The sequence below is a fragment of the Heterocephalus glaber genome, unplaced genomic scaffold (assembly GCF_053883595.1).
Source record: "Heterocephalus glaber isolate CG9 unplaced genomic scaffold, H.glaber_assembly_v1.0 deba00000347, whole genome shotgun sequence".
In the NCBI taxonomy this organism is placed as follows: domain Eukaryota; kingdom Metazoa; phylum Chordata; class Mammalia; order Rodentia; family Bathyergidae; genus Heterocephalus; species Heterocephalus glaber.
In genome coordinates this window covers 32,374,361-32,401,321 of record NW_028258143.1, presented here as the reverse complement: position 1 = coordinate 32,401,321, position 26,961 = coordinate 32,374,361, and the positions used below count along the sequence as shown (strand labels likewise).

Genomic DNA, 26,961 nt, shown 5'->3' with positions numbered 1-26,961 from the left:
TCTTGGTTTGTTTTTTTAGGAAGACTTGCTGTAGGCTCTAATCTGCTGAGTTGTGTGTGTGTTACAGACTTTTTAAAAAGTAGATATATCCTTTTGATCCCCGGTACCAAAAAAAAAAAAAAAAAAAAAAAAAGTAGATATATCCTGGATCTGAGTCCTTGTTTCAGGTGTATGTTTGCAAATCTCCCCCACCCCGTTTACTGCTTTGTCTCTTTATGGTATTTTATTATATTTTAAAGTAGCGAGGTTGTACGTTTATAAAGAAAAGTGCTCTGCAGAGTGAGTTTGGGGCAAGAAAAAGTACGAAAAGAAGGCACCCTACAGCTCAAAGGCGCCCCTGCGAAAGTTTAAAGAACGAGTTCACACCAGGGTGGGGGTACACGCCTGTAATCCTAGCACTCCGGGAGGTGGGCAAATGGGACTGCCAGTCTGAGGCCAGCCTGGAGTATCAAGAAAAACTCAGAGCTTAATTTTACTTAGCTCTCTCTGTCTCTGTCAATCTGTCAATCCCTCCCTCCATTTCTTTTCTTTTTTGGTACCAGGGATCGAACTCGGGTCCTTGAGCTTTCGAGGAGGCGCGGGAACCACTGAGCTAAATCCCCGGGTTCCTCTATTTCTTTCTTGTATTGGGAGCCTCAACCTAGGGCCTTAGCCCTGCATTACATCCTGGACTCCCTTCTCCTTTTTCTACTTTCATATTTCTACACAGGTCTCCCCAAATCACTAAACTCAGCAGACTGGGCTCTGCGATTCTCCTGCTTCAGCCTCCCTAGTGCTGCGATTACGGGCAGCACTACGCCCGCTTCCCTCTCCGTGCTTCCTGGGTGCCCTCTACGCCTAGGGTCAGCCCCGGCCTCGGGGACCGGGCCGCGTCCATCCCGTTGGCTCCGACTCTGTTCGGATGATCCGGATGATCTCGATGATCCCGAGTCCCGGCGCGCAGGACGCCCGCGCAGGCGCAGGCGCAGGCGCAGCCGCCCGAGCCCACTGCTCGAGACGGCGCCCTCTGCTGGACTTCGGAGCGAAATCCAAAGCGCTCCCCTCAGTCGCGTGAAACACCTTGTCAGACTCAGGCTCGGCTGGCTCAGGGCGGCGCCCGCCGCCTGCTCCTCGGAGGTGGCGTTACCAGTTGTGACAGTTCGTCCAAATCTCTGTTTCTGGGGCTCAGAAACGCCTGGTAGGCCGGGACAGCGCTCCTGGGAGTCTGGGTGGGCCGGAGCCCAGTTTGGGGACGCCCTCCGTCCTGGCCCCTTCCGCTCTGGCCCTGCTCCCCTTCCGCCGTGAGGCTGGGGGCGCGGGGCGTGGTGTCCAGCAACGGGAGCGCTCCCGGTACCTCCTTCCCCGCTCCTCCGGGGCCGGAGTCGTCACCTGGGCACACGTGAGGGTGGCCACTCACGTGCGCAGCATACTCTGAGCGAACCACCTTTGTTTTCTCATTTGGTTAGTCGTTTTTAAATTCCGCAGTGGGCTTATAATTTCCTTTTGGGCGAAATTTATGAAGTCAATCTACTTGGTAGAGCCAGGGGAAAAATGGAGGTCTCCAAACTGGAATCAGGGATTTGGCAGGGGAGCAGAGGTTGTGGGCAGGGTGAGGTGGAAAGGAGCTCTATTGGGGGTGGCCTTGGAGGGACCCCACCCTGCCAGGCGGAGGTGGAGGGCGCTGGCTGGAGGATGCGGGCCACGAGCGGGAGGCTGGGCTGGCCTGCACCATCCAGAAGGGACCTGCGGCGGTACCCGCACTGTCCAGGCCACGCTCGCAGACAATGCCACAAGAACAACAGCCGCTCTTGTTCTCATTGTGCTAGCAGCTGGAGGTGCAAGATCTTAAGTGTGGTGCGGGTAGTTTCTCCTGCGCCTTTCTCTTTGCTTGGAGAGGCTGTCTTCTTGTCGTGTCTGCTCATGGCCTTCCTCTTTCTCCTCTCTGTGGCCCTGGGCAGTGCTGGAGGACAGAGGCCCACCTTTGACTGCTGGCTTCCTGGCCAGGGGAGCCAAGGTGGGTGAGTGGCAGCACCCTCTGAGTTTCCTGGGCAGATCAGCAGCTGTTGCTGTTTCCAAGGAAGCTCGATTCAGGTCAGCTGGGGTCGTCTGGAGGAGTTCGGCCAGGAGCCAGGCCTCTCCTCCTGCTGTGGATAGAGGTGTCACATGTGGTCCTCTGAAACCTGCTGTCTCACCAGATGCTCAGGCACCCTGGGGTCTGTGGGCAGTGTTGTCCCGAAGATCCTGGCTGCAGCAAAGGAGCTAGCTCCTGGGTGTGGCCACTATCTATGACTGGCTGCAGCAGTGCCCAGTTCAGGGCCCAGTGCAGACCAGGAGCTCAGTTCTGTTTGGTTTCCTGAAGCCTGTGCTTTGGTCCATTCCTCAGCAGAGGCCAAAAGCTCTGCCACCAAGACCATGATGCCAGGGAGCCCCATCTGATCACTAGCAACCAGCCACTGTCTATGTGGGACAGCCCTGATGGGGGTCTCATTTGGGGCTTGCTCCTTGATTTTCCCCAGTACTAGGGATTGAACTCAGAGCCTTATCACTGAGCTACATCCCAGCCCTTTTATTTTTGTTTTTTATTTTGACAAAGGATCTCACTAAGTTGCTGAGATGCCTAGACTGGGCTTGAACATGTGATCCTCCTGCCTCAGCCTCCTAGAGTGTTGACATTACGGGCTCAGTTTAAGCACCAGATTGGAAGCACCAGTTCTCAAGCTTAACAGCCCATGCAGAATATCTGGAAGAGACTTGAAAAATAAGATGCTGGGGTCACCCACTTGGGCCCAACTTAAATCATAGGTGTCCTCATTTTTTTTTATAAGCTCATTAGATGACTAGTGAAAATGGAAGGGTAGTGAGTTTGCTAATTGATCTTTATGTATTAGTTATTACTGGCTCAGCTGTGAGGAATAGTCCTGAATAATATAGGCTAATACAAGATAGAAGTTTATTTCTGTCTCATGTACAAGAAGTATGAAAGTAGACAGTTTTGTGGCTGTATCTTCACGATGTCTCAAGCTCCTTCAGTCTTGGGCCTTTTAGTCCTATGTCCACTTCATTGTTAAGATGGATGCCAGCACTCCAGCCATCACATGTATGTTCCAGGCAGCTGGATAGAGGAAAGAAAGATGAGGAGTATGTCCTCTTATAAGATGCTTCCAAAAAAAAATTAAAAGAGGCTTCCTAGAAGTGTCACAAAACACTTACACTTATATTTCCTTTAGCAAAAAGACACAAAAAGTGCCATAAAATAAACAGAAAAATTAATAATTTAGAACTTATTAATTTGGGAAGTTTATGCTATGAGTTTAAGCTGTTGTAAAAAATAACTTTTTTAAAAATGAGCAAAAGACACATCCCAAAAGATGTCCAAATGGCTCATGAGCATATCTGTCATTACTTACCTGTTAATGAAAATTAAAAGCTCCAATGAGATCCTGCCGTTCAAGTGGAGTGACTAAAATGGAAGCGATTGTCATCAACAGTTGGAGAAGGGGGTGGGTTAGGGAAGTCCACATCTACTGCCCAGGGCTGGAGGTTCATTACAACATTTACAGGTGGGTGGAGTTCAATGGTACAGCGCCTGCTTAGCCCGCACAAGGCCCTGGAAAGAAGGAAAGAAAAGAAAAAGAAGAAAGTACTTTGATATGGCCCAGAAATTCCACTCTGGTATTTACATAAGAGGAATAGAAAAGCTGGGCGTGGTGGGGCACACCTATAATCCCAACACTAGGGAGGCTGATGCTGGAGGATTGCTGTGAGATTGAGGCCAGCCTGGAATACCTAGGAGAGCCTGTCAAAAAAAAAAGAAAAAAGAAAAGAAAAAAAACCCAAAAGTAAAGGGATGAAAAATTGTATATTATGCAGACATTGGTCAAAATATCAAGAAGTATATCCCAGAGCAAAGAAAACTTCTAGGGACAGTAAAGGACAATATATAATTCTAAAAGGGTAAAAATCACCAAGAAGGCCTAGACATTTTAAATGTATATGTACCAGATAAGATAGTTATAAAATACATAAAGTGAAACTGAGAAAAGAGAAACAGATACATTCACAATTACAGTTTGGAGATTTCAGTGCCCCTCTCAAACATTGTTCAAACTAGACAGAAATTGGCAAGGACAGAACAACTGGCTTTTATAGAATACATTACTCCACCCAACATCGGCAGCCTATGCCTTTCCAAGTGCCCTCCGAACACAGAGACAGACCACACACAAGGTGACACAGAGAGTGCAACAAATTGAAGTCATCATGTACATCCTCTGACCATGCCACAGGAATAAAACTAGAGATCAGTAACAGAAAGATAACAGGAAAATCTCCAGATATTTGGGAACTAAAGAATACCTTTTTTTTTTTTTTTAGAATATCTTTTTGAGCAATCCACGAGTCGGAGTCAAAGAGGAAGTCTCAAAATTAAAAAAAAAAAAAAGAATGAAAATGCAAATGCCACAGTGAAGTTTGTGGAGTGCAGCTGAAGCTGTGCCTAGAGGGAAAGCTACAGCACAGAAGGCTAATATGAGAAGAGCTGCCTCACATCAGGGATATAAACTCACAGCCCCAAACCCAGAAAAAGAAGTATAAAGTAAACTCAAAGTAAGGAGAAGGAAAAAAACACTAAATCTATGAGTAGAATCAGTGTAGCTGACCCTCAGACTCCACAGATTGGCGCCAGGAGCCCCCTTGGAGATCCAAACACCCAGATGCTCAAGTCCGTTATATAAAATGGTTCGGTGTTTGCATAGGAGCTGAGCACCACCTCCTGAATCATCTCTAGATGACGTGTACTACCTAATTCAGTATAAACGCTGGCCAATAGTTGTTACTGTATTGTTTGAGGAATAGTGACAAGACAAAGTCTACACAAGTGCAATAGATTAAATTACACTGAGAAGTTGGTCGAACTCTTGGATAGGAATCCTTGGACACGGAGGGCTGGCTGTACCCGAGATGAAAATGGGAAAGCGACCCAGCCACTTGAGATAGCATTTTCTGAAGGGTCACTGCACAAATCCCAGGCCTTGGCTTCTGAGCTCTTTGCTCTCAAGGAAGGTGCTTGATGAGGCAGAGCAACAAATCTTGTGATTCCTCTGTGACCTTGGGGGCAAACTGAGCCTCCAGGGCCTCCCCACTTTCCCTTCGGTTCGTGCACCAGACACACTGCCGTGGTGGAGCCCAAGGCGGAGTGTCCCAGGCACAACAATGATATTTCTGGGCTCATGGGCCACAAATGGGAAGTCAGGGCAGCACAGGCCTCAGAGATAGGTGATCCAAGGCCTCCAGCCTCATTGAGGTGGTACCTTTATCCTTCTTCCTGAATCTCCAAGAGCCAGATGGTATAGCTCTAAGGCGCTCTTGGCTCTACCTTGGAGCTGTGGCAAAGGAGAAAGGGCTCCTTAACCAGCTTCTATAGAAAAATCTTGGGCTGTGATCTGATTGGTTCTGCTTGAGTCATGTGATCACAGCCAGGCCACTCCCGGCGGAGCAGAGGCGGGGTCTGTCCTCCAGGGAGCTGAGCAGAAACCTAGCAGCCCAGCTCCTGAGCTGGGACACCTGCTGTGCATGGGGCCTTGACTGCGCCTGGGCACAGGAGTCAGGAGGACTCCTCAGGAGCACCCTGGAGCAGGCCCACACATATGTGGGGAAGGCTGGATCACCCTAGTATCACGATTGCTGCAATGAACCCAGCAAAATAATAGGAAACAGGTACTCTGAGTCCCTCACCCCCACATGGTTCCCTTCCCTGCCATGGCTATGGCCACGGAGGAGTCCTCATCCGGCCTGGTCCTTGGTCCATGTCCTGGGCATCCTTGTGTCCAGCTGTCCACACTAGGCCCCTTCCTGCCGCAGAAGCCCGAGCCTTTGCTTCTACCCTTGCCTCTCAGGAAAGCTGCTTCAAATGATGTGTGTAGACACATAAACCCATGCAGAAGTGTGAACAGAATGTGATTTTATAATCTGTTGTTTATTCATATTACTCATATTCTATAAAATACTTATACAGTATATAAATGTACCTATTAGTATAGACAGCAAATTAGAGAGAAATTAATATACAGTTTGAGAGGGACTTGGCCCTCAAGGAAGTCAGCACAAAAATAAAGACATGAGAATTGTGGCTGGAGGCAAATCTGAAGAAGGCCAGGCCTCTCAGGATGGAGATGCAATAGGCAGCCCTGCATTTCTACCCAGAGATACAGCAACTCGAGGTTAGACTGTAACTAGCACCAAGTGGTCCAGTGTGCCCAGCAGACACCAGACACATAGGTGGGAACCAGTACACCTGGACCCACACTCCTCTGCCTTTCCAGGAAGGTCTTGCTACGTGACTCATTTCCCTACTGGATCAGCATTAGCTAAGTGGCTATTCCTGTACTCCTACGGTTGATTATTGTTTGTCCCACATCGTACCCACTTTGTGACTCTGCTGTATAAATTACCCTGACAAAGGGCCTTGGTGGCTGCCCACTTGGCACCCCTCCTGGAAATTCAGGAGCTATTCTTTCCTTTATTTCCAATAAAACTCTCCTGACTTCCTCCTTTGCTTTATGACTTCATTCCTGAGGTCCTGAGACCATGAACTTGGGACATCTGACAGCAGTCAGGTCAGGAGTTATTTTTCCTATACCACTGTCACTATCGTTCTTTCATTCATATGTCTTGTTTTCTTCCTTTTCCTCTTCTTCTTTTCCTATTTGTAGCCCTGGGAATTAACCTAGCTGCATCCTTAGCCCTTTTTAAATTTTTTTATTTTGAAACATTTTCTCCCTAAGTCACTAAATTGCCCAGGCTAGGCTTGAACTTGCAATCATCCTGCCTCAGCTTCCCAGAGTGCTGGCATTACAGGTGTGCACCACTCTGCCTGGCTTCGTATGCCTTATTTTCTAATTAAAACTTGTAAAATGTTACAGTAAAGTTCCTTATTACTCTAGCCTGAATCACGTTCTGTCTTTATTCTCTGACTTGAGAAAAATCAATCATGAATTTAGTGTTTCTCTTTCGTTTCGTTTTTGTTCTTATTTTCAGCTGAGTAGGTGTTAAGCAGGTAATTTGTTCACACGTTTCAAAAGTCACAAGGTACAGAAGGAAGGGTCTCCCTCTGCACTCTGCATTCTAACACTCCCACAGAAGGGAAGCCAAGAGCAGCAGGTGGGTGGGCACTGGGCAGTGCATGTCCACAGCTGGTGGGAAGGGGTGTATCATCACTTGGGCTGTGGCCTCCCACCCTGTTTTCTTGCAGCAATTTGATCTCTAGTGGTGTTAGGATTAGGGTTAGTTAAAAGTGACAGAAACATCAAGCAACAGTGGCTTCAACAAGGTACATGGTTATTTCGTTTCTTTTCTATTTTTCTTTTTGGTACCGGATATCGAACTCAGGACTTGTGTTTGCGAGGCAGGTGGTGGCACCACTGAGCTAAATCCCTGGCCCTCTTTTCTGTTTGTTTTTGAGACAGGGTCTCGCTTTTAGTTTAGGCTGACCTTGAAATCACTATGTAGCCTTGGCTGGCCTCTAACTCATGGCAATCCTCCTGGCTCAGCCTCCCAAGTGCTGGGATTAGAGGTGTGCATCACTACTCCAGACTCTTTTTTTTTTTTGAGACATTGTCGTGCTATGCAGTTCAGACTGGACTTGAATTTAAGGCAGTTCTCCTACTTCTGCCTCTCAAGTGCTGAGATTACAGGTGTGCACCTGCATGCCTGGCTGGTATATGGTTATTTCTTACATGGATAGTTTTAAAATAGGCAGCCCAAAGCTGTTAGGAACTTTGCATAATCATCAGGAGCCTATGTTATTGCTGTACCATACTCAACACATGGCTTCTACTTCACTGTCCAAGATGGCTGCTTGAGCTCCAGCTATCACATCCTCATTGTAGCTATTAGGTAGGGGGAAAGGAGGAAGAGGGCCTGCTGCTTTTCTTTTAGGATGGTTTCTTTAAGATGCAAATGACATTTCTGGTACTCTATTGGTCAGGATGGTTCATGGTTCATGGGAAATATAGTCTTGATCTTAGCTGTCTGTTTCCACTGTGATTTGGAGGTTCTGTTACCAGGGAAGGAAGGGAGAACAGCTATCAAGGGATGATTCTGCAGGCTCTGCTTCAAATACTCTGAAGTGGAAAGGTCCCTTCCTATACAGAGAGCCAGCTGAACGGGGCAGGGACTTGGGGCTCTTCCCATGCAGGACCTTTCCCTCTCTGTGGTCCCGAGTTCAGACTGACTATGCGCCCCGCTGGCCTGGAGAAGGGCTTGCAGGCCGGCGGGTGGAAGCCCTCACTCCCTAGGAAGTGGAGTGGGGGCTTTGTCCCCAGAAGCCAGGCCATCCCTTAGCTCTCTCCCTGGAGGGTGGCCTCGCGGGGACAAAGAGGCCCAGCCGGCTCCCTGGAGTCGCCGCTGAGTCTGAGTGCCAGGCTTTTTGTTTGAGAAAGAAAAGTTTTCCCAAGTACTGGGCTGCTTCTCACACACAGAGTCACGGGGCTGGAGTCTGCAGCGGAGAACGGGGGTGTGGGAGGGGGAGTGGGCCAGGCCAGCCGCAGGGACCAGAAGGGTGACATTTTTGAAGGGCAGAGCTGCCTGCGCAGTGGTGGGGGAGCCCTAGGAAGGTGACCTGAGGCCCCACTGCCCTGGACATCCCCGCACTGAGCACCTCGGCACCACCAGGGTGAGCTTGTTCTGGGTCTGAGGCTGCCTAGAGACAGGGCAAGGCCTGGAGGCCCCAATAGTCTGTGCAAACTCAGGATGTCCCTTTGAGTGGACCTGTCCTTCACCTCCAGAGGGAAGGGAGCTTGGAGCCAGGAGGAGGGCAGCGCCTTCCACAGGGCTGCGTTGTGGGGGAGTCCAGGTTGCTGTGTCGTTCAGACCTTCCTGGCTGCCCCAAGACCCGCTCCCAACCCAGGGCTTGCTCACACACAGGAAGGTGGAGCTGTCCGGGAGGCCCTGGGGGTAGGGAACAAGCTGGCCTTGGCCAGGAGGGACAGGTGAAAATTGTCACTGCTCTTCAGAGGAAATGAAGGGAAAGAGGACAGTCCTTGAAGGGGCCCAGAGGAGACTGGGCCTGTGGCTCTGCTCTTCAGTGACCTTGGCAGAGGGTCTGCTTGGCCCAGGACTCTGCTTTAATAGCCCTCTCAAGCAGGGCTAAAGACTCTGCCTTCATGGCAGGGTGGGGCTGGGTGAAGGCCTTGGCCAGGCCAGGCCAGGCTCCTGGGCAGGAAGCAGCTGGAGCCTCACTGGCTCCCCTTTCTGAGGGGGACCAGGCAGGCCAGTGGTCCAGCTAGGGTCCAAGACCCAGCCTGGCAGAGCACTCTCGAAAGGTCTTGCTGCTGCTGCTGCGTGTTGGTGGCAGGGGCAAGACCAGACCCCAGAAGGAGGGCGCCTTGAGGCCCTGTGGTGAGACCTCCCTGGAAAAGGGTCCCCTGCCATCCACACACCCAACCACCTTCCTGGGTTCCCTGGGGCAGTCTGGATTCCCTGCTCCTCCCCACTCCTCCCCAGCGCAGGGGAGAAGCAGCCCCTGCCCTTCACAACAGCACTGTACTCTTCAGGGTCCCAGCCCAGAGAGCCACCTGTCGCGGTGCACTTGGCTCAAGATGTTGAAATGCATCTGATCACAAGCAGATGCTGCAAAACTTTCAAGGGACAACTGAGCTTGGTGTGGTGGCACAGACCTGTACTCCTGGCACTCCGGGAGGCTGAGGCAGGAGGATCACAAGTTTAAGTCTAGCCTGGGGAATTTAGTGATTTAGCAAGACACTGTCTCAGAATAATAAAAAGGGCTGGAGATGTGGCCTGGTGGTGGAGCAGCAGTAGTTCAAAGTGAAACTCACACCAAATTCTGCCGAGATGAAAATGGAGGTTGTGTGGTAAAGGAGACAGGAGGCATGAGGAAGACTGTAGTCCTGGGGCCACAAAGCCTTTTGAAGGTGTCACTCACTAGGTCCACTGGAGACTTGGCATGAGTGTCCTGGATGACAATTTGTGTCAACAGTAAGCTCAGAGATACGCTAACAGGGTGCAGCTGAATGCTGCTTCCAAGTCATGTAAGGATGGGAATATTCTGATGACCACTGCCCATCTCTAAATGCTGCAGAAAAGTGAGTGTGCATGTGTTTAGACAGGCGAGTGTGAGCACAGGGTAAAAGCGTGTGAGGAAATGCTACCTCTGGGACTAGTCCACCATGGTTTTGATGTAGGGAGTTCCGGGGCTTCCCATGGGCGGACTTCACCCCCACTGTGCGGGGCCAAGGGCAGGGAGGGCTGGAGCCTTGGGAGGAGACTGGATCCCATCTCAGGGTGGCCCTGTGACTGAGGACACACACTCACACGCAGAGGGTGCTCACTCTGTCCTGCAGGCCATCATCAGATGGAGCCCCTCTACCTCACCCAGGCCCAAACTGTGAGCCAAATAAACCTGTTTCCTTGGTGACTCACAGGTGTGCAGTGCTGTGTAGTAACTCCACAGCTGTGTGGCTGTTACTGGCAACAGAAAAGAAACTAGTACAGTTTATGTGTGTCTATGAATTATTTTTTACCTTTGTCATTTGAAGTTGTTCCAAATCAAAGTGGAGGGGTAAAGAGATCACTGCAAATGTGACCCAAGGGCACCAACAGTCCTGGCAGTCTCTCGCCTGGTGCCAACTTTTCAATAGTGTAGTAAATGGTTAATAAACTGCTACTTGGGGGTGATGAGAGTCAGTTTTCAATGACAGTGCCTCACTCCCCAGCACCCCCAGGAGTCTGAAAGCCACACGTGCTCAGGCTCAGGGACACTGTGTGGACAGTGACATGGGAGGAGGCTGGGGGGGACACCACACCACCACAGACCACAGCACACAGCGGTCCTTTTCAGGTTTATTCGTCTGCTAACATTCATTCTCAACCTAGACAGAAACAATTGGGTGATTATGACTTGCTTCTCCGTCATCAACTCTTTTTTTGTATGAATAACCAAAAGATTTCTTCTCAACACTTTTTTTAATAAGAAGCTATAAATAAATAAAGCTTTAAACGCTCCTGGGTTCAAGTGAGACAGTTCCAGTTCCCAAAAAGTTCACAGACTTGTTGCTTGGACAGTTCTGCTGTTCCAGGCTCCCCTCCAGGAGGGCGCATCCGCAGGTCCACAGGGTGCCTGGTGACCACTGGGTCCACTCACCCAGGGAAGCCCCGGTGTGGGGGCAGAGCCCTCAGAGTAGGGATGGGGCTGCCCTGACCTGTGAGGTCCTGGGAGATGCTGTGAGCACAAGGAAGCTTCACACCAAAGGAGGTGGCCTGAGCAGGAAGTGCCGGCCGGACAGCTGTGGGCCCGAGATGGCTCAGCCTGTTGCTGGCCTGGGATGGGACTGTTTTCCAAATGCAGCAGAGACCTAGAGGAGACCCGTGCTTCCATGTGAGTGGGGACAGCAGGGTAGTTAACACATAATATGTACAAGAGAGGCAACACTCAGGGAGCTCACTTCTGGACAGGAGACCATGGCCTGAGAACGAAGGACTGCAGGGCTCCCCCAATACCCCCCACCCTTCTCCCAGAAACAGCCCAAATGAAGAGCACCAGAGCCCCGCCTCCTGATGCTGATGGGGGCCACCCTTCCAAAGAGCCATCCATCACTCACTTGGGCGCCCACATCTCCGGTGTGACACTTGAGAGGGAGGCAGCCCTGGGTTGGGCTGGGCTGGATGATGCCCACCCAGAGCTCATCCTGCCTTTGGACCCCAGGTGCAATAGCAGGCACAGAGGACTGAGGGCGGGGCCGTGTGCAGGCAAACAAGGACGAAACTGCTCCTTCCAGGGGTATGGGAGTCCCCCACCCTTCGTGACAACCCTTTACTCCATGGTGAGACCCAGCAGTGGCCTGGTGAAACTGGAAGCAGGGAGGAGGGGCCTGTTCTACTGCAGGGTCAGCATGCAGCCTCAGGCAATGCCTGTGCCCTGCCAGGGCCAGGGACATGGCATGGGGCAAGTGCTTACAGTGAATATCAGCATGGCTTCTAGCAGGCCACTGGCCAGCCTCTGAGAGGGTCAGGGAAGTGGCAGGAGAGCCATGGTGGGCAGGGCTGAGCACCTGGGTGGGGTGGGGCAGCCCTGGTCAAGAATCTGAGGGTCTCAGTGCCCTTCCTGATCACCGAGAACCACCATGGCCCAGGGTATGGCTCACGGGCAGCAGCTCTGGTCCCCAGCCCCAGCTGATAGAGCCTAATCATACCTTCATGCATGGGGTTGTGGGATGGCGGTCTATGAGCCCTTGAGTAAAGGTTATAGCAATGGGTGGGGCAGGTCTGGGAGGGTAGGGGAGTTCGTGGTGCCCACCCCCCTTCCTGCCAGAGCCCCGTCTGCCTGGTGGCCCCTCAAGGCCAAGCTGCACTTTGGGCTCTGCCAATGGGCTATTGAGGGGAGTAGGGTTCCAGGGGTTGGACTGGAGTTTTCTCTGCCTCAGCAGGGTGACCCTGGCCTGGACAGCTATAGGAGGCTGAGCTAGGAGCTCCTGTGTCCCAGGGAGGGTGCTGGGTTGGCTGCCTGAAGCTGGCCTCTTGCCCTGCTGGCCTGCACAGCAGGGTGAGCGCAGGTGAGTGCATAGTTGGTGTAGGACTGGCTCCTGGCTTGGCTTGTCCTCTCTCCAGGGTCCCTGTCTCTTTTTCCAAACCATTAGCTGATGTGACAGCGAAAGGGATGGGACAGCAGGTACACCACCTCGCCCAGAGGCCCTACCATGCCCACCACACCTGGGGCATCTTTTCAGCATGCTTGCCTGCCCCAGCGGGCTGGACTTATGGATCTGTCAGACCCTGCCTTGGGGAGCATCAAGAATGCCTGGGCTGGCCCTGCTTCCTTCTTCCCACTCTTCCCAGGATGCATGTGCCTTCCGTGCCTTCTGGTGAATGGGTGTGGGGTCTCTCAGCAGTTTCCAGTGGGCCCCGTTTGCAAGTGACCTGTGACCTGCTTCACCCTGCTCTTCGAGGTCTCCCTGCGGCTGCCACCACTACCATTTCTCGATGATGTGGCTCATGTAGTCCTCAGTGGGCACACGGCCTGGCTCCTCAGGGTCCTCACCCGGCAGTGCCTCCTTGGCGCGGTGCAGCAGGCGCTCCTCGCGGGTCCGAAGGCGCTGCTCCCTGCGCTCCAGCTGCCGCTTGTACTGGTAGCGCTGCTGGAAGAGGTCCTTAGCGTAGTCATAGAGCTGCATGTCCAGATCGTTGAGCTCCTCGATGCGCTGGATGGTGTCCTCGTCCACCTCCACACCGCCCGCCCGCGTGCTGTTGTACTGCATGAAGGGCCGGATGAACTTGAGGTTGAACGTCCGCTCGAACAGGTACTGAGTCTTGCGCTGGAACTCAGTCAGGCCAAAGAAGGCCATGCCGCGCAGGTTCTTCTTGGCACTCTCCAGCAGCAGCTGGGCCCGCTTGCCCTCGGGAATGAAGGACAGGTTGTAGCAGCCCACCAGGCTCAGGTCAGCCAGCATGCGCACCTGGCGGTTGTTGGCCAGGTTGTAGGGGCAGTCCATGAACTCCTGCAGCGTGCAGCCTGACCAGTCTGTGCCCTCGTAGCAGGGCGGCAGCTCCTCGGGGGTGGGTGTACGCCCATCGCACATGTGCAGCGAGGTCTTCCACGTGGCTCCGCGCTGCACATGACGCCACTCACTCAGGTAGCGGGACACGGGGTCTCGAAGAAGGGTGATGTAGTAGAACTTCCTGCAATGACAGGAGAAGGGGAGGTGAGGGTACGGTGGGTCACAAGAATGGGGGTCCCACTGTATGCGTGTCTACTGTGGGACCCTTGGACAGGTGGGACTGCTGTGCTCAGCTCTTACACTGGCCATTTCCGAGTAGAAACTGTGGGTTAGAGATGTGACCCCCCAGACAGTGCCCTGCAGTGCCAGCCCGCTCCAAGGAGGGACATCCCCTTTCCTGCCCCTCCTCCTTGGGCAGAGCTGCTACACTGAGCAAGAATCTCAGGGAAGGACCCCTGGGGGGTTTCAGCCAGGGGGCGCTGTCCCCCTTGGGATGGTGGGGGGCCAGTTTCTGGGTCAGTTGGGGCTGCCCTGTGGTTTGTTAGCTACTGGTGCACTACTGCATTCGACCACTCTGCAGTCTCCCTGGGGAGGAAGCACAGGTCCTGCTGAGCCAAGCATCCAGCCTATGTCTGGCTTCATCATCCAGAGGCCTTGGGATGCGGCTCCCAGGGGCTCCCTTCACTGCTACCAACCCAGACACAGCAGCCAGGGGTATATTCAGTGCCTCGCCTGGAGAGCATGCTTTCAGGGACAGTGCTGAACTGTGATCCTGGCCCCTCACTGTGCCACAGCACACTGACCTCCAGCTCAGGCACTCAGGCATGCCCGCACTAGGTCAGCCCAAGGCTTCCAACAGCCAGCTCTTTCTGAGCCCTTCTGTGTGCTTCTGGCCACTCACCAGAATCCAGCCAGTGCCCTGCTGTTGGCCAGCAGCAACAGACATGGCGTGGGGCCCTCATCTGTGTGGCCACCATGTGCTGGCCCTGGGCCTATGTCTGTCTCTGATTTCCTCAGAATTGGGAACTCTGGAAAGGCTGGTGTATATTCCTGAAAATGTAAGACAACTCACACTGCCCAGGGCCACCAGGGAGGAGAGACTGCTGGGCTTGTCTGACTTCTGTCAGAAGGGCAGCTAAATGGAAAGGGACATCTGTGCACAGCACTGTGCCTCTAGCTCAAGGAGGTCATCAGCCCATATGGCTGGGTGGCTCTTGGATGTCACCTCGTAACTGGTTTGACGACATGGCACAGTGAGGCAGTGGCCCTGCCCTGGTGCTCAGGCACCCTGTACAAAGGAAGACCCCGAACTATATATTAATGCTTGTAAAGGGCATCTGGTGGCGATGCCCCACCCGGCTTGACAGCAGCCATAGAGACAAGGGCAGCTAGGATGCCAGGCTCTTCTTCTGTTCCACGGTGGGGGGGCGGGGGTCCAGGCTCTGAAGCAGGTATGGACCGGGTCTTCCTTACCAGTTCTAAGTGCTCCAGACTGTGTGGGGTGGGACCAACAGGACAGGGGTGACAGTGCTGGTGGGAGGGTATCATTCCCAAATGTGTGGCAGGGACAGGATCCTTGGGGGTACAGCCTTGACTCAAGTTGAGGTTAGAGGCTCAGGTAAGGCCAGACCAAGAAGGGTCTTGCCTATTTCACAGAAATACAAGCTCAGGTATGTAATGGCCCCCAGCACAGAATTCACATGGATTTCAAAGATTAAAGCCTAAGACCTCCAAGAATGTCTGCCTTGTGAAATAATTCTAGCGTTCCCAGACTGCAGCTTTCCTGACAGACCTCAGGATTTATTGCCTGGACACCCCCATGCTGGCATTTAATCTTGGCTGGTCTAATGCTTCCTGTGACCTTCAGCTGTTTTGACATTTCTGTGGGCACTGGTGTAGTGTGCCCACAACCATGCAGGAGCCTAGTGGTCAAGGAAGACATTTTCTTCTTGAGTTTGTTCACTGAAATCACAGGAGGCTTTGTTCTGGACAAGGGTCCTGCACAGACTGGTCTGTGACTCAAAATGGAGTCAATCGTGCCAAAGCTCCTGCCACATCCAAAGGAAATTGAAATCTGACAGTCAGGAGAAACCAACAAACAACTAAACTTCTCAGACAAACCAGTTCCAATCAGCATGATAATGATGCTCCCTCTGCCTTTTTACAAAAGTAACCTGATAATAGCTAAGCAGTTATTTTCCTATTGGTACATCTCCCTGTCCTTGCTTTACAAGGAAATCACCTATGAAGGGACCACTCACTGCTTCTCCTCTCTTCAGCCTTTGCTTTCTATAAAACCAGTCCTCAGCTCAGATCCGTGGGACCCTTGTCCTTCTTGTGGAATGAAGTGTTGCCCCTTTCTGGAATCATAAAAACCAAATGAGATGTTTTAATAAGTTGCAGTCCGTGCCTGTGGACAGTTTTAGACACTGCTGCTGGAGCAATTGGCTCTAAAGTTTTGTGGTGTTTGTGTTTTTTTAATTGCTGTGGTGGGGATGGAACACAGGCCCTTGCACTCAGCAGCAAGAGTCCCATAGAGCTGTCCCCTACCCACTGGAGTGCACGTTCTTACAGGGTAACTGCAGTGCAGGCCTGGGCCCTACTCCACTGGAAACGTGTGAAGTAAAGGGATGAGTACAGGACATAGGCAGGAGGGTGGGTGAGCGGGTCAGCTGGGAGGGTGGAGGGTGGACTGCAGTACTGCGGCCCTGCAGGCTCTGTCCCCTGCCACCTTCCAACAGCTGGGGCCCACGATCTCATCCAAGTCAGGGAGACTCCAGCACCACTCAGACTTCATGGATGATGGGCACACTGGGCTTGGAGCGGGGAGGCAACTGACCCAAGGCCAGAGCAGAGGTGAGAACAAGCTCTGAGAGGTCCTACAGTGAATCACAAGGGGTGGGTTAGGAGGGAGGAGCAGAGGCTGCATGCTGGAAAGCACACTTAAATCTTAGCATGTGGACCACCAGCCACCATCTGGACTAATAACCTTATCAACCCAGATGCAACGAGTACTTCTTCCTTCAGACTGTCAAGCAATGTTTCCTGTTTAGCACAATCCCACTCCTCTTATCTATGGCCATAGGAACAGTGTTAAGGATTTATTCTTTCCTTCTCCCAATTTTCATATATATAATAAAAAAAAATTTTTTTTTTTTAACAATCTCACTATGTAGCCTAGGCTGGCCTTGAACTTGGAGTGATCTTCCTACCTCAGCCTCCCAAGTGCTGGGATTACAGGTGTGTGCCACCATGCCTACCCCTGTAATAATGCTCTTAGCTTTTTCCTGGCAACTCTGGGAGCCTGTCCCAGGACCTGATCCTTTTCTGGCTGGCCTTCATGACTGCTCGATAAATACTTTTATTTCAGAGACCATTTTTTTGTCTCTAGAGTTTTAGTTTAATACAAGGCAGTGCCAACACCCCGTCCCCTGCCCCGCCCAGCAGTACTTCTTTTTCCTTCCTCTGCCAGACAAGACAGTACTGGTTTGACCCAAACTCGTGCTCAAATCTACCCATTCCTGACTCCCACCTTCTGGAAGTCTAGGACTTCGAGGCTAGCCTAGGAAACATAGGGACACCTTGCTTCTAAAGAAAAGAAAAAAAAAAAGCCAGGCATGGTGATACCTGTCTGTAATCTCAGCATGCTGGGAGGCTGAGGCAGGAGGATCACAAGTTAGAGCCAGCAAAGCCCCCTGGCCCACTGGGTGTGACAACTGCACTGGGGTCACAGTTTTGTAAAAATTACACACGCTCAGAAAACGTACCACCCAGGACAGTAACAGACTACTCAATGGCTATCTCAGAACAGTGAAATTAGGGATATCCCCACCCCCAGCATTTTATTACAAAAATTTCAGAATTACAAAAAGTCGGAAGTTCAGTGAAAACCTGTAATCCCAAAATGGGTGATTTTAATTATTTTCTTTACATATTTCTGTGCTGTCTGCAACTATATACTACAGCTTGAGCATCCCTAATCTGAAAATCTGAAATGCTCTAGAAATTAAACTCCTGAAGGCTGACAAGACACATGGGAAAATTCTACATCTGACCTCACGTGATAGCTCAGTCAAAATGCAGGTGTCCTAAAGACCATACAATCACCTCCAACCTATGTATGTAAAGTGTATATGAAACATAAATGAATTGTATTTAACTTAGGTCCCCTCCCCAAGTTACCTCATAGTATCTATACAAGCACTCCAAAGTCTGAAATCCAAAGCACTTCCGTTCCCCAGAATTTTGAGTAAGGATTACTCAATCTGTACACAAATAATTAAAATAGTGTCACAACTGCAAAAATGGCCCTGTTGCCCAGGATAGGGTTTTGGGGTGCAAAGGGCCTTGGAAAGGGTAGTTCTGCCAACATCAGTCCTTTGCAAGGTCACAAGGTCCCAGCAGGCTTCACTTCCCATTGTGGGACTGAGCAGAGGCCTTTCATAGTAGGTTCTAACCCACCAGATCCAAACGGGCACCTTAACACAGCTGGGCTGTACAGCAGTGCGGCAGAAGTGCGGCTCCCCACTGGGCACAAGGGCTCAGCTGCTCAGTTAGTTGATACAGCAGGAGGTTTTTCAAAGCAATGCTCTCAAACTCCTCCAGACATAGGCAAGGCCATGTGCACTGTAAAGAGTCCCTGATGCTGGCCTCGATGCAGTACCAGGAGTGCCACTGTGTTCTCCCCAGGTTGCAGAGTGCTGAGGTCCCCATGGCGGGCCCTTTGAGTGTCCTTCCCCCAGACTGTGTACCCTGATCTCTCAGGGTCCAAGGTACCCTTCATGAGGACTTGTGAAGATTGGACCCAGATGACTCCAGAAGACTGAGAAGTCCAAAGGGTGGGTGCAGGCAGTGTGATTCGAGGCACCCAGTGATGATCCCCTGCCTGGGGCTCATGGGCATCAAAGGGCAGGGGCTCTCTGCAAGAAGTGACTGGACCCAACTGTGGCTTGAGTGCTCAGGAAAATCAAAGTCACCAAGTCTCACTGTGAGGTGGAAGCCACATGGGGCTGGTGCCTCCTCTCCTTCCGGTAGCAGGAAGGGCTGGCTGGTGAAGGTTCCCGGGGCTGTGTCCCCTCCCCTCTGAGAGGCAAAACTTCAGGCAAGGAGGTGAGGGGTGAGAGGACAGCCCACAGGAGACGACCTGCTCCAAGAGGCAGGAACCAACAGCCAAACGTGTGGGCAGACAGGTCCCTGCTGGCCTGGACACAGCTGCCGCTCACCTCCCACACCTGGCCCAGGTGCGGGAGGTGCAGGTGGCCCTTCTCAGCACCTGCAGGATACCCAGAGGCAGGGTGGAACCCCTCTCCAAGTGCAGCACAGAAAGTACTGCTGTAAGGCTGCCCCTTCCTGGTGGCATCCTGAGAATAGCAGTGGCTATTTCTGTGGATGAACTGAATCTGATTCCAAAAATAACTGGGTCCAGAGACAGGCCTCACGACACCAGGGCCAGGTGCTGTGTGGGCCCAGGCGTTACAGCCCCAGCCCCCATGCTTCCTGCACCCTCTCCTGGGGACAGTAGAGGCTGGTCTCATTGGTGACCTGTGAGATCTGGGCAATGCTGCCAGCCGCAGAGATAGACACCCAGAGGAGGCCCCAGAAGGGCTTCAGTGCAGCCCTGGTACACCCACCCTTCTTCAGGAAGGGCGAAGCACAGATGCCTCCAGCGAAGTGGGGAGCTCTGCCTCAGCTCACCCAGGTCAGCTTTTTTGACACAGGGGTCTCACTATGTAGTCTAGGATGGCCTGGAGCTTTCTATGTAGCTCAGGTTGGCCTCAAACTTGGAATCCTTCTGCTTCAGCCTCCGGAGTGCTGGAATTACAGGTGTATGCCACCACACCTGACCAGGTCAGTTAATTCTCACAGATGGGTGGGAAGGCAGCCCAAGTATAGGGGGCCATGCTCACATGTGTCCCCAAGAGACAGGTTCAGGAAACAGCATGGAAGCCCCAGAGGAGGAAGGAGCCCAGAAGATTCCCAGGTGTCACTGTGTGACTGATTCTGCTGTCAGGATGTCCTTAGAGACATTGTCCAGTTTCCCTCCTGCTGGCTGGAATGTGGGTGCGACTGTGGAGTGCCAGCAGTCATTTTGAACTAGGAAGCAGAAGCCCTGCTTTCTGGAGCTGGTAGAGGGGACAGAACCTGGGTCCTTGATGTTTCCTCAGCTGCACCCACTGCACGGCCACATGGCCACAGGGCTGCACGGCCTGCTTATGCTGGATTCCCTTCCTTTCTTCCTTTCTCCCTTCCTTCCTTCCTTCCTTCCTTTTTGTGGAACTGGGGATCAAACTCAGGACCTTGCACTTGCCAGCTGGACTCCTTTACAAAGGGAGAAAAATAAACTGTTTCACAATTTGATCTCTGAACCTGATCCATTTACTCAGGGCTGACACACTAAGGACGGGGCATGATGAGAGGGTGAGCTGGTGAGGGTGGGCAGCAGGGCTTGGCTGACTGCCAAGCTCAGTGCCTTATTTTGTGGGCAAAGAGGCCCAGGTTTCAGTAGCTGACCCAGGGCACAGAACTGGTCAGGGCAGCACTGGCTGGAACTCCAGACGTGAGCCATAACCACCTGGGCCGGTGCAAGGCTGGCTGGTCTGCATGGACCTGCAGGGCCAGGTGAGTGTGTCCCCAAGCAGTACTAGCCCAGGCACCCTGCTGACTGCTGTCTAACCCACAGGCATGGGTGTGGTGCTTTGTAACTCAACTGTGAGCCAAAGCCACAGTCTGTTTTCTGTAAAGCATAGCCAGAAAAGTTTACATAAATAAAAAAATACAGGCAGACCTGCAGGAAAAATGCTTCATCACTGGGCTGAGTGACTTTAATCAGAAGCTGGATTGTCCTGGGCACAGGGAGACAGAGCCCACGCCTTGGACTTGGCCCGTCTTGGGTAGCACTCTGCTGCAGGAAGCTGGGCAGGCCGCCCCTCCAGGCCTCTTGGACAGGCCCCTTCTGGTCACACACAGCTCTCTCTGGCCATGCCAGCCAGGGCAGATGGTGGATGACAGAGATGACAGCTTGGCAGGAGTCCTTACAGCACTCTTGCCCCCTGCTGGGAAGCCAGATGGGCGGGGACAAAAGGCAGAAGGGTGTGGGGGCTGGGCGAGCTGCACAGGGTGATGTGTCCTGCAGGCAGCAGTGGGGGTAAGGACCATGGTGAGCCCCCACGGTGGTGCCCCTCAACTCTACTCTGCAGCCAGCCTGCTAGGTGGGTCTGCCAGCAAGATGTGCCACCCTCTATTCAGGGCCTCTAGTACTCCAGGCTCTGGCAGGCTCTGGGAGGTTTGCTCAGTCCCCCTGCCTGCCATTGGCAAGCTCCACTTGGACTCCCCGGCTCCTCATCCAGATCTGAAGCTGATCCTGAGCAGGGCACCCTCTGAGGACAGGGCTGGGAAGAAGGTGACAGCCTCCCCAGTGCCTTTCAGTGACTGGGCTCAGGGTGCCAGGGTAATGCACAGAACCCCGAAAGCACAGGACCCCGAGGGCCTCCGTTGCCACCACCTTGTCCAGCAGTTCCAGGCCTGGTGCTCCACACCAACCCCTCTGCCCCACTGGAGCAGATGCCCACTGCAGTGGTAGGTACCCCTGAGTGGGGGAGCGATCCCAGGGACCCCTGGGCAAAGGCCCTGGTGGCTCAGGAGTTTCTGTGCAGCTTCATGTCCACACTTAGAATAGCTAGGGAGGCCTCTGGAGGTGGTAAGCCTGGGTGGCATCTCTGGGTGAGACTGCCTCAGCGTGTTGGGCAGTGCAGTCACAGCCAGCTGCCTGACCTATCCCTGTGCAGCAGGTCGGCAGGGGCAGGCTGTGCAGGGCTGCAGGTGTGTGGTGCCTGTGGAGGGAAACGATAAAGGCTTGGGGACCTCTCAGTGGTTCTCTGAGCTCAGGAGCTGCTTCCGCCTGCAGAAACAGCTCACCCACTGCCAGCCCGGGCTAGGCTGACACAACCAGAGCCCCTCCTTGGGACATGGACCCAGACAAGGAAATGGTAACTATGGACACTGCTGGTGTAAATGCCATAGACCAGTTCGTGAAGAGGCCAGCAGGGGAGGCTCTCTCACCTGGGGAGGAACACAGCCTTGGCCACACTGGAGACTGGCTGAGACAGGCAGCCCTCGCCCTCACCCACACTCAGCTCCCTGTCGTCCGGGCTGTGGCATCCTCTTACTGCTCTGAGCTCAGGCTTCCAGGCCTGCACACTGCTGTCAGGCTCCTGCACCCAGGATTTTAGCGGGGAGGTGTGTGTGGGGCGGGTTAGGGAGGGCAGGGGTTCATGGCTTAGGCATCTTTGTGTAACTCTCCCTTCATCCCTTGCTCAGGGCCCACAACACAGGCTCCTCCCTTCTGTCTCGCTCTAGAGCTCCCCTCCTTTCTTTGCCATCTGTCCCCAGGTCTCTGCCATCTGCCCCGCACAAACGTACAGGTATGGGCCCTGTGACCTCCTCCTGCCCCTGCCGAGGAGGCCAGCACCCACCCCAGAGGAGGCACGGCTGTCTCTCCTACACTGTTAAGACAGCCTGTGAGGCTGTGACTCCCAGGGCCACACAGCCAGCACATGTGAGTGAGATGACGGCGTGGCTAGAGGCTCCTACCGGCCAGCATCTGCCCCTGCCAGACCTTACAAGAACAGCCTGGGTCAGCACACTGACCTCTGGAATCCAGCAAACAGCACCCCAAAGCACAGCACGACTGAGCACCCACCGAGTGGCATTAATCTACCCACAGCCTCCCAGGCCCGGGCTGCTGCCCCAGGACAGACTGCTGGAAGTGAGGATGTGGACTTGAACTTTCAGACTCAAAGCAGCAGGAGCTGCCTGGCTACAAATGAGGGCAGAGGTGAATGGTGCCAATGGCAGCCCTGGGCCCCTCTGGGTGGGGCACACAGTGGAGGCCTGGGGCCAGTGCAGCTGGCTCTTTTCATCTCAGGGGGCTTCTCTGCCTCCCCCTCTCCCCCATACACACGCACGCACACACACATACAGCCTCTTGAAGAGCTCACTTTACGCGAACATGGGAGATTCTGGAGAGAAGCTTGTCCGTTTTCAGGGCCAGGGTGATGTGTAACTTTAGCTCTCTGCATTCTCTGCTGCTGGGTGTTTGCTGGCGGCCTAGCTCCTCTTCCCCACCCTCCAATATGACGCAGAGGGTGGGGAGGACAAGGCAGCCTGAGGCCCCTCTGTCCTGCCTGCTCACCAGGGCCACAGACCCCAGGGCTCAACATGCCTTGGTGGTGCAGCCTGAGGGCCTGGGCCTGACTCCTGTGCCTGGCACCTCATGCTGAGTCTGGTCAATGCCTCACTCACACCAGCCTGTACTGCCTCCAGAGCCTGTGTGCTGGGCTGGCAGGCGAGCTGTGGCCCTGCCCAGGCTGGTCTGTCTCATCCTAGGCTGCACCCTGGCTGTGAGGGGCTGTCAGAACAAAGGGTGTGTGTAGAGCACAATGCAGCTGTCAGTGGCCCCCAGGGAGCAGGGGGAGCCTCAGGCTTCTGCAGCACCCCTGCCAGGGTGAATCCTACCCCAGGTCCATCCATTGTTGGCCTACCCAGCGCACCTGTCCCTGCCTGCCAACTACTGCTGGGTGACTGCTCAGACAAGTGCATCCTAGGGGCCTGGCCTTCTCCAGAGGGGGTGGGGTGCTGCTGCAGGCTGGGTGCCTCTGCCCCCCTCTGCCCACCCCCTCCTGTGCCAGCACTGAGGCCATTTGTCTGTCCCAAAGGGCTGTCCTGGTGAGGAAGGTGAGGATGTGGACAAGAGCAAAATGAGGTCTCACAGCAGGGCAAAGTGGCACACACCTGAAATCCCAGCTATTCAGGAGGCTGAGGCAGGAGGATCACAAGCTTTAGGCCAACTTGGGCCACCCAGCAAGACCCTGTACCACACTAAACCAAACAGCTGGGGATGTGGCTCAGGGGTAGAGGGCCCCTAGGTTGGACCCCCAGTATCACAAGGTAAAAAGAGGCCTCAGCATCAGACAGATAGAGCCTCGCTCTGCCAGCTGCCCCCCCCCCCCCCCCCGCGCCCCATGGAGCCTAGGGAGAGCCATTGGGTCCCTCTGAGCTCAGTTCTGATCCACTAATCAGGGTGAGGGAAACGCCTTCCTCCCAGGCCTGTAAGGGTTTGGTGGAGCACCACATACATTGTTAAAGAGCATCAGAACCTCTCAGCATCTACACAAGGAGCTTGCTCATTGTCTTAGTTACTTTCCTTGTTGGTGGGATGACACCTAAGCATTTTCAGTCCACAGGATCCAAGGAAGGAGGCATGGTGGAAGGGACTAGTAGAGGAGAGCGGCTAACCTGGCAGGCCGTAAGCAGCATCAGGGGAGTGGGAAGGGGGACAGTCCTTCCAAGACACAAGCATAGCAGGCACCTCTTCCCACCAGACCCCTCCCGACAGCAAATCCGTGTTGGAGCTTGCAATCCAGTCACCTCCCAGACACTGAGGCTTTGGAGACATTTTAGATCTAGACTATACCCCTCATCCTGGACCAGGCCAGGTGTGAGCTGTATGGCCTCATACAGATGACCTCTGTCTCCTGGCTCGGCAGCCTGTGCCCTCTGATCTGCTGCACTCCTCCCTTGGCCACAGAATTCACTAGGTGTCTGTCATGTGCAGGACAGGAAGGGCTGGGAATGTGGCCACTAAAGACCCTGCTAAGTGGGCACCGCAGAGGGAAGGCTCAGGGGCCACTGAGGCCCAAGTTGGGACCCAGAAGCAGGAGGCCTGGTGAAGCAGTCTGGGGAGGGGTGCTCCAGAATGAGTACATGAGACAGCATGGTGGCCCTAAGCTTTGACAGCATGGCCCAGACTACCCAGGTGCAGGCTTGGTGGGAAGAGGAAATGAGGTCATGGCCTCAAGGGCAGGATGCTGTTAGTAAACACTGGGAAAGATATTTCCCATCCTTGTTTCAAAATACCAAATTAAGAATTATATGTACCAACCCTCTCTGGGAGGAGAGGATGGGCTGCGGGCTTCTGGGAGCTTGCCTGCTGTTCCCAAAAGCAGCATGGCTGTGGGCTCTCCCAGCTGAATCACAGTGCAGTGCTGTGCCTAGGGTTGCTCCAGGCAGGAGGGGCTGGGCTCCACCTCCTCTGTCTGCCCTCTGACTCCACCAAGCTCCTTCCTGCTGCTCTGGGCTGTGCTCCAGCAAGTGAGCCATGACATGGAGGGAACCCAGCCAGGCCTTGGTCCCCTCAGGGCAACTGCTCATTCATATTTTACCCCAATTACCTGGCTCTTTCTGCCTTCTGATATCCCGAAGGTGAGATGTCAATTCTGACCAAATGCACACACTCACACCTTAGGGTCATGGGCTGGTGACGGTGCTCTCTGCTCCTGGGCTGCACTCGGGTGGGGCAGCCAGGCAACTGGGCTGTATGCTTGTTGGCACAGCCTGGCACCTGCCTCCAGGGCCCGTCTCTTGACCCAGCTAGGAGCTACAAGGCTCACTTTGCATAGAGGCCTCCAGGCCTCTGCTGAGGCTGCTGCACAGCCAGGACTCAGATTGCTCCTCCCCCATGTCCCCAGCCTGCAACTGCACACCTACCACCCAGCTGCCTACGCCTGGGGAGAGGGACACAGAGGACTGTGGCAAGGTCTGGGGGAGTGCAATGCTCCACCAGGGTGTGCAGCACATGTGCCTGACTTGGCTAAAGTGTCTCCAACAGGAGTTCACTAGGCAATGCCAACTTGTGGGTGTCTGTGCCAGGCACATACCCTACATACACATGGCCACTGCCCCTGCCGGGATCAGAAGTGCTCAGGACCTGCGTGTGAAGGGTTAGGGTGCACTACAGCCAGTGACTCCATGGTAACTGGGAGGCACAGCCCTTCTGGGGCCTCTGCGGTGATGCATGACCACACCCCCACATGTACAACAGGTGAAGTGTCACATCAAGGCTCATGGGTACCTGAGGCCAAGTCTGCAAAACACATAAACCTGGCACCCTGGAGATGAAGGAGAATCACAACAGAAGCCCAGTACCCAGAGGACTTGTCCCTGGCACGGTGCCCTCAGCCTAGTCCATAGTTTTCTAGTTTTATACAAACAGGCATGTGCTAGATGACAAAGGAATAAATGAAAGAATTATGTACACAACCCAGTCTGATTTTCCTGAGGGATTGTGAGGCAAGGAGGCCTGGGAGGCTCAGGGCCTCCACAGCAGCTACTTAGCCCTCCAGGAGCAACCTGATGACCCATAGCTGGGGCTGGCTCTATGAACCACAGTGACCCTCAAGATCCTGGGCAAAATCCTCTGGTTCTCTCCTATGTGGTCCTACACAGCCACACCCCAGAGAAGAAGCTGACGCCCACCCACCCACTCACCCACCCACAAGAGCACAGAAGAGGCTGCAGACAGAAGTGCTCTGGAGCACAACTGTTTTCCCCAGACAGAGAAATTCGTAGCCTAAACAGCACACTCCAGAAAGATGGCACTCCATACCCAAATTTAGTGCAATGGTCCACTTTCTACTGCCCCATTACTCTGCAGACCAGGCTCTGCTCCCTGGGAGGGTGACCCACCTCTGGCTGATGCACTGGGAGAGCTGTGACCTGAAGAGTGACCCTCAGTTCTGGGAATACTGGCCTTTACAGCACCAAGAATCCTCCTACACCCCTGCCAACCACTTCAGCTCCCCATCATATCCACTATGCTTATGGTCAGTGGCTGCAAAAGGGGGAGGGGCCTGAGAGGCATTTGCTGGCTCTATTCCTACAAGCCATGGTGTGGTTGCCACTGCAGATGCCCTCTGGATGGGCAAACAACGTCCCCTCATACAACCAGGTCCTCAGATCCCAGAGTGTCTGACTTCACAGACCACATGCCTGGTGTGAGTCTGTCTCTCATGAACTCCACAGAGCACCCACAGGAAGTAGGGGTGCCAAGTCAGCATTGGGAACCAGGCTTCCCACTTGCCAGGAGCTCTGCCACTGTGTGACCATGGCAGGGTCCCCAGAGAACACTTCTGGGACCTCCTTCCTTCTTGCACAACATAGCTCAGCTTTACTCAGCCGAGCCCAGCCCAGACGGAAAGAGAAGACACAGCAGAACAGACCTCAGCAGTTACCTGCTCTCAGCAGTGGAGGGCTGGATGTACCAGAAGACCATGCAAGAGACAGGGAGAAAGAGAAGCTACAAGTCAAATAATTTGCATAAAAAGTCCAAATGTAAAAACCACAAATTGCTTTATAACCTCAAAAAAAATCCCATATAAATCACAGTGGTAGTTAAAACTTTCCCTACAGTACTAAAAATGCCTTTAGCTTATTTTCACATGTTTCTGGTAAAAACCACAGATGCACAAGTATGTATGCACCACAGGACCACAGACACATAGGCATGTACACACGTGTGTATTCATGGAAGTGGATACATACTTGTAACTGCATAGCTGCATGTAAAGCTAGCATGTGCATGGCACAAATGTGTCAAAACGTTAAAGTGTCAGGGAATCTAGGTGAGAGGTGGAAGGCT

The 26,961-nt window shown here is 53.4% G+C and overlaps 1 protein-coding gene and 1 long non-coding RNA gene across 2 annotated transcripts in view; one reads left to right on the top strand and one right to left on the bottom strand.

Annotated features, from left to right (window-relative positions):
• Positions 1 to 991: 991 nt before the first annotated feature.
• Positions 992 to 25,771, top strand: LOC101718148 (uncharacterized). Its single transcript, XR_204794.4, has 3 exons — positions 992 to 1,177; positions 4,354 to 20,105; positions 21,876 to 25,771. It is a non-coding gene; the product is annotated as an uncharacterized LOC101718148 (long non-coding RNA).
• Hs6st1 (heparan sulfate 6-O-sulfotransferase 1) overlaps positions 10,825 to 26,961 on the bottom strand; it is a 39,838-nt gene continuing 23,701 nt past the window's right edge. The window contains exon 2 of the mRNA XM_004836013.3: positions 10,825 to 13,668. Coding sequence (XP_004836070.1) covers positions 12,960 to 13,668 — 709 coding nt within the window. The 3' untranslated portion in view covers positions 10,825 to 12,959. The remainder of the gene's footprint in view (positions 13,669 to 26,961) is intronic.